This window comes from Ictalurus punctatus, chromosome 1 (genome assembly GCF_001660625.3).
Source record: "Ictalurus punctatus breed USDA103 chromosome 1, Coco_2.0, whole genome shotgun sequence".
Taxonomy (NCBI): domain Eukaryota; kingdom Metazoa; phylum Chordata; class Actinopteri; order Siluriformes; family Ictaluridae; genus Ictalurus; species Ictalurus punctatus.
The window spans coordinates 38,294,068-38,301,567 of NC_030416.2; the positions used below are offsets into that span (position 1 = coordinate 38,294,068).

Sequence of the window (7,500 nt, forward strand, 5' to 3'; positions counted from 1 at the left end):
ACCACACTGAATAACTGATCGTGTGTGTAATCGTTGCTATGGTGAAGTTTTCTGGGAGGAGATGTTTATATAACATGTTTGGAAGGAGTCTCCAGTGTCAGCGCTGTGTAACAGTCAGAAAAGTAAAGCTGTAACTTAAAGTTTTCCCACATCTTCAGTACAGAGGAGTTTACACTTCTTTATGGTTTCTCTGTAACATGCCTAAAAAGCTGCGTTTTTTTTCTTAGTAACTTAAATTGATTAAAAAAAGTTAAAATATGTAATAATTGGCAGACATCTATGGTATAAGAGGAATAAAACACTTTACACCGTCCTGTTGATTATTTTCCAACATCAGCAGGTCCTGTTGTAGTGTTACTCCAGTAACTAGTTGTTAAGTTGTTAATGATTACCAGCGATGGTGGCGTTAGTCTCCTCCTCCAGTAATCTCTCTCTCTCCTCCAGAAGTTTGTTAATCTCACGCTGATGCTGACGCTGAAGATCCTCAATCACCTTCTGATGAGTTTCCTCCATCGCTGTAAACCCACGCTCACACGTCTCCTACAAGCACACACACACATCTATAAACACACACACACACACACACACTAGCCGATAATCAGTTATACTATCATGCTACTGAGCAATGTTATTACTGTCACTGTTCCTGAACTTTATCTGGAAGGAGGCACCAATTTTGGGGAAGTTCTATTCCACCAGAGATAAAGTCCACGCAGAAGGACAGCTCTGTTGTACGGGGTCTTAATTTGGATATGGTGATCACTTAATTCTGTCACTTGATTGAGGAATAATTATGTAGAAATCTAGTGCTAGCTTAATGAATATAATTACAAGGTAGACGCCTGACTGTCTGTCGTTCCGAATGAGCTGCTATCACCATCCAGCGCTAATTTCAGAAGTGTGAGTTCGTCATTTCTGTACACACAATTTATTTAATTATATAGACATTTTGGGACTTCAGGTTGAAAAGGTGAGCTGGGAGCGATGTGGATATTCTACACTTTCATATTCTACACTTCTGATACTGACATTTTATAGGCTATACCCTCACTGCTCTACAACAACTAAATCATCTGAAGCCCCAAAACTGTTTTTATTATTATTATTATTTTTATTATTGTTGTTGTTGTTGTTGTTGTTATTATTTGGAGTAGTAGTAGTAGAAAATGCAGCGTGTTAGTCTGATGTCGTGTCCAGCGCTGGGTGAAATGATACGATGCCAATATCGTACCTTATATACGTATATCTTTTGTGTATCTTGTGAATATATAATATATATGTACCATAATGCCCACCCCTAATGTACATGGACTTCATATTTGCAACACTGAGTTGGAATTATCGAGTTTTGACAACTCTATAACTAATTTTAAGTAGGTCTTGTCGCTAATGATCTAGCACTGGACTGATAAAAGTGTCACAGAACCCTCTGATGTACTTCCTTGGATTACTTGTTTTCCAGCTCCGCCTTGACCACGCCCCGATCACTACTCTCACCTGTTCCTCGTTAGCGTTACTGTTTATCTACTGACTGACTCTTTCTATAAGGTAAAGAGTGTCTGGAAAGTCTACTGGAGCATGACATGATTTGAGTAGGTAACGGTTTCCAACTAATTAAGTGATTAAAATCTTGACATGATAAAAGTTTCTTTAGGAAACATTCATCTCATGAGATCAGCTCTTACTGACCACGGCAACAACATGAAGCGAAATTCTACAGGTGATGCCGCCAACACAAAACATCTACATGTAGGAGACTTGTTTAAAATGGTTTAAAGTGATAGTCTGAACCTTAAGACTGTCGAAGTCTTTCTGGTACTTTTCTCGCAGACTGGCCATGTCTCCATCTGGCGGTTTGTTGTCCAGTTCATCACGCATGTTCATCATCTGCAGCTCCAGCTCCTGCACACGGCTTCTCAGCAGTGACATCGAGTCCCTGCTCAGTTCCTGCTCATGCCCCTTCCCCTCCTCAAACTGACCTGCAGCTTCTGCCTCTGTTGTGGATGGATGATGTGCATCATCTGCGATTGTCTCTAATCTCTCTCCGAGAGTGCGAATAGTCTGACTGTACCGGTTGTGTAGCTTCTGAATCTCTTCCTGATGTACACTTTCCAGTTCCTGAACTTTCCCATGGAGTTCATGCTCCAATTTGCATATGTGTTCCTTGTGCCTTAGCTCTGTTCCCTCGACTTCTTGCAGCAAGGTTTCCAGCTTCTGTTGGGTGTTTTCAGTACATTCGATTAACACTAGCTCACTGGTCACTCGTTCCTGCTCTGCCTGACCCAATTCTTCTGCATGCTTTCTCTTAATCTCTTGCATCACTCTATGGAAATTCTCCTCCATCTGTACAATCTTCTCCTGCTGCTCGTCCATCTCCTTAAGCTGCTTTGCTGCCTCCTCTCGTAGAGTTTCGTTTTCCTCCTGAATGGAATTTATTGTCTTGAAGTACTGAATCCGTTCCTGTTCCAGGCTACTTTGAAAACGCTGTTGGATAGCTGCTACATGTTGAGCATGCTCCTGGACCAAAGTGGCCATATTGTGGCTAGTCTCCTGGCAGAGTGATAGCTCCCTTTCATGGTCAGCTCGCAGTCGACAGGCAACATATGCTACCTGCACCTGAATCAGAGCCTCATACATGCAGAAAGAGTTGCACATCAGGATTCTGGTGTCTCTGGGTCCCAAAACTGCTTGGATGTGACCTGCAAGTCCACAAAGGACAGAGCTGTTATCTTCCTCACATGCCTTCTCCAGCTGCTCAGTCAGGTGGTGAAGGACCTTTGCTTGTCTTTTTAGCTCAGTAATGAGACTCTCTCGCCTAGTATCCAGTGATGCCACTGATTCTGTGACACACGACTGTATGATTCCAGCTAAGTGTCTTTCTATTATTTCTTGAGCAAGAGTGTGAGCTTCTTCCCTCTCAATCTGCTGTGTATAAGGAGCAAGTTCAGGAGGGGTGATGTCAGAAATGGAGGTCTCTGTATCAGCGCTAAGCTTATCACCAGTATGTTGGGTGACACTTTCGGCATTGAGAGCCATAGCTGCTTCCCTCACAACTATATCCCTTTGCTGCAAGATCTCTTTTACCTCGATCAAGTCTCTTTGAAGCTCCTCAAACTTGTCTTGGTAAGAGTGCTTTAAGTTCTGAAGGGAGTATGCAAGCTCAGCATTAATACAAGCATTGTGAATTGAATTCTGAGCAAAAGCACTATTATCAGGTGTCAGCAAACTGTCTGACTGCTCACTAAAAGTATGTGCTTGACTGAGCTCGTTTATCAGCATGCTCTGTAGTTTTAGTTTCCTGGTCAGAATGTCAGTGTACATTACAGAAAGGCAATCCTGGTGGCTCGTATTAACCTGTTGGAATTCTCTATTTATCTCACAAAGACTTTGCATTAGTTCTGATTGTGGATCTTGAAGAGAAAATGCCATTTTTTCCAAAACAGTCCCTTCGAATGCTAACATTCTCGCAAGAACCTTTACTGCACTTTTATCCAGCTGTGCCTGGGGCTCACTCTGACAGGTAAGAGAATCTTCATATCGTGCGGCAACTTGCCTGATGTGCAAGGCTGCATTAACCAAGTCTTTCTCAATCGCAGCTAAGATGTGAACTTGTGCTTGTGCTCTTCCCTCTTCATTCTGACCACTGAGGATCTCCCTAACCTTAATCCTGCAGGACTCCACAAAAGCCAGAGCTTTCTTGTAATCTTCATTGTTGACACTATCCTTTACAATGACGTCCAAGCAAGAATGGGATTTACCATCTGGTTCATCCTGGTCTGGTTCAGCAGAGGTTTCGTCACAGCATACTTCCATCAAATCTTTGTTTCCAGGCTGCTCTTCTTCATTGTGCATCTTTGATGTGATGTCTCTAAGCTTCTCCTCTGTGGTCTGGAGCTTTGACTCTAGTGCATGGATGATGGACAAAAATTTTTCTGTATCACTGCAGTACTGGAATGTGCTGTCAGTTACTAAGCTGATATCTTGGGACAAGTCCTGCATGGTGTCATCAGTGAGGTTTAGGCTCGTTTCTGGTACGAGGTCCTGCCTCTCCTCTTGAGTAAAATCTAGGTATGTGTTATCTGCATGAACCCTGCTAATTCCTTGAGACTGGTGGTATTTTTGGCACTGAATGTTGGAGAAGCGGATCCTCTGCCGCTTGGCAAAGGACACTTCTGTCTCTGAGCTGCTTCTTGCAAGACTCAAAGAGGAAGTGGTAGAAAAGGATATATCATGCTCTGCTTGTTTTTCTAGTGCGTCAAGGACATCTTCTTGAGAGCAGCATCGTTCCATTCTAAAGTTTGCGTACCCCAAACGCAAAGCATTGAGATCCTCTTCCAGTTCGGATATTCGGTCTTCTGCTACCGCCAGCTTCTCCTGCAAGGCTTGCTCCACCTCCCTATGCCCAATCTGACTGAGAAGCTCATCCTTTGCCTTCAGGCGCTGTTCAGTTTCCTCCAGGCTGCTTCCTAGAGCAGCCATCTTGACAAGGGCCTCATTCAAATCCTGGTCTTTTTGTCTCACCAGCTTCTCATATTTCTCCTTTGTCTGTCGGACTTCCTCCTCCTTCTCTCGCAGAACACAACTGATTCTTGCAAACTCCTCGGAAACTCGCTCATAAGAGCTTTCCAAAGAGTAGTAGTCTGTCTCTTCTGTCTTTAGCTGTGCCTGCAGTTTTCCTACCTCCCTGTCTGCCTCTGCAATCTGATTAACCAATTCCTGACAACGACACGTAAGGTGATCTCTCTCCTCTTCCAGCCTTCTTACACTCTCCCGAAGGTTCTCAATCACATCTGCCTGCTCATTCATAACCTGCTGCAGATGCAGCATCTCCTCCCTGACCTTTGATTCTACCCGCTCTCCCCCACCTCCCCTCAGGAGAGTTTCTACTTGGTCCCGAGCTTCCTGGAGTTGCTCCTCAGCCTTGAGCCTCATTTCCTCAGACTCCCCCAGCCTACGACACAACCCTTGCCGCTCCCGCTCATGCTTTTCCTCCAGACAACGGTGCTCTTTCTTCTCCCTCTCCTCCCTTAAAGCCTGTGCCTCCTCCGTCGCAATCAGACGTCCGGTAACCTCGGTTAGCTTCTCCTGCAGTCGCTGCACTTCCTTGTGCTGGTCCCGTTGCAAGGCCTGCTGTCTCTCCAGTAACCTCAGTGCCTGGGTTTTTTCTAACAAACTTGCCTCTACATCCCGGAGGCGTTCCTCGCTGTCCCGCAACTGTGCTCGTAATGTTATTTCATTGCGACTCCACTCCTCTTCATGCTCACGGCAACGACTCTGTTCCAGCTTCAGCTCGCTGCGCATACGAGCCACTGCTTGCTCACTCGCTACGATTTCAGCCATCGCAGAAGCAAGTTTAGCCTGCAGGGCCTCGATTTCAGCCTCATGATGCCCAATCATATCCTGTGCCTCGCTGTAGCTCCGTCTCAGGGTGTTGACCTGCTGATTAGCCAGATCATGCTTCCGTCTTTGAGCTTCCAGCTCCGTCTTAAGTTCCTGGTTCAACTTGCTGAGGCGTTGCCATGGTGCTCGGTGAGACGAGGAAGAAGATGTGGAGTCGGATGAAGGTTGTCCTTGTTCACTGGTACACTTTAAAAGATTAAGAGAAAACGCTGGTTAATTGTACTTATGTTCAAATCCCAAAACCATCAGGATCTCCATCTCTGGGTTTCTGCTGGGAATTCGAGGATTTGTCTAATCAACATTTTAAACTCAAGCTTTCTGCAGTGCTTTTTCACAAGATGGAAGTCACAAGATGAAAGAAGGAAATGGGTGCTTCAAGATGGTGGAAAAAAAGATTTTAATGATGATTTTTTTGTGGTAAATTACCTGAAGCTAAAGTGTGTGCTCCTTAAAAGTGTACAGAAACCAAAACTACAAAACAACAAAAACTCACGATTGTCAATGATGATGAAAAACCTTTAAAAAAGTTAAATGAAAAATATAAACACAAAGATTATTAGTGAGGCAAAACAATAGCCATGCAAACAAAATAACGATGTGAGTTTAAAGAAAATATAAAAACAAACAAACAAATAAGGCGAAAAAGCACAGCCTGAAGCTCATTTGGATTTTATGGCTTTATATATACATATATAAAAATATTTTTTTTTTAATATAAATTAATATATTAATATACGCAATAAAAAATATTTTTTTTAACAGAAAGCCCAGAGGGAGAGAGAGATTAGTAAATCATGCTTTCAGCAACAAGTTCATGCACAGAATTAAATTAGTCAATCAGACACGCATTCACAAGACTTTTATAAAATACATTTTAAATTATACATTTATATATACAATTAATAAAGTATATTCACAAACAATTACTGAAAAAAACATTTTGAAGTGTTTAAGTTTATAACTTCTTTTATTTATTTTGCATATTCCACACGGAGATCAAATAAAGTAAATACAGGTGTGTTATTAGCAAATAAAGAGACCTCAAATATTGGATTATTGTAAATTAATTAAACATTTTTAGGTTTTTCCTGAATCACAGACAAAAATACAAATAGGAGGTAATCAATAATCTCCAATATAGTTATTTAATAACTAGTGTTTTTAATTCCTAATTCAGACTTCACTGGCAAACACTTATTACATTATATTTCATATTAATATTCATATTATTCTTATTGTTTTACTGTAATGATCTACAGATGTCCTCTACATGGCGCATTTGATAATGCATCGTATGTACACTATAATGCTCTTGTCTCCTCACAACGTGTGTGCATGTGTGTGTGTGTGTGTGTGTGTGTGTGTGTGTGTGTGTGTGTGTGTGTGTGTGTGTGTGTGTGTGTGTACCTGTAACACATAACCTTCCCGTGCGTTCTGTTCTGCATCTTGTAGCTGTTCCTGCAGGAGTGTGTTCTGTTCCTGCAGCCTCACTAACTCCCTCTGGGTCTGATCCAACTACACACACACACACACACACACAAGTTTATTCCTCTTATTATTATTTATTTATTAATTATAATATTAAAGGTTATTATTACAAACATGTATTAACTTAAACTAGATATATTTCTGTAATAATATTTGGTTCTTTGTTTTTAAAAAGATATTCAATTTATTATGATTTTTTTTTTTACATTTATACAGACAGTATATAGGCAGTATATAAATGTTTGACTAAAATTTTTTTTAAAAAGGTAAATTTACAGTACCCCACAAAAGTGAGTACACCCCTCACATTTTTGTAAATATCTGATTAGATCTCTTCATGTGACGACACTGAAGAAATGACACTTTGCTACAGTGTAAAGTAGTGAGTGTACAGCTTGTGTAACAGTGTAAATTTGCTGTTCCCTCAAAATAACTCAACACACAGACATTAATGTCTAAACCGCTGGCAACAAAAGTGAGTACACCCCTAAGTGAAAATGTCCAAATTGGGCCCAATTAGCCATTTTCCCTCCGCGGTGTCATGTGACTTGTTAGTGTTACAAGGTCTCAGGTGTGAATGGGGAGCAGGTGTGTTAAATTTGGTGTCATCGC

General features: G+C 41.6%; 1 protein-coding gene across 8 annotated transcripts in view; it reads right to left on the reverse strand.

Moving 5' to 3' along the window:
• The window catches only part of si:ch73-103b11.2 (protein outspread), a 64,351-nt gene that overhangs the window by 8,304 nt on the left and 48,547 nt on the right, over positions 1-7,500 (reverse strand). For all 8 annotated transcript variants that reach the window (XM_053684813.1, XM_053684810.1, XM_053684808.1 and 5 more), the window contains 3 exons: positions 6,808-6,915; positions 1,792-5,586; positions 393-540 (listed from right to left, as the gene is read on the reverse strand). In XM_053684813.1, coding sequence (XP_053540788.1) covers positions 393-540; positions 1,792-5,586; positions 6,808-6,915 — 4,051 coding nt within the window. The remainder of the gene's footprint in view (positions 1-392; positions 541-1,791; positions 5,587-6,807; positions 6,916-7,500) is intronic.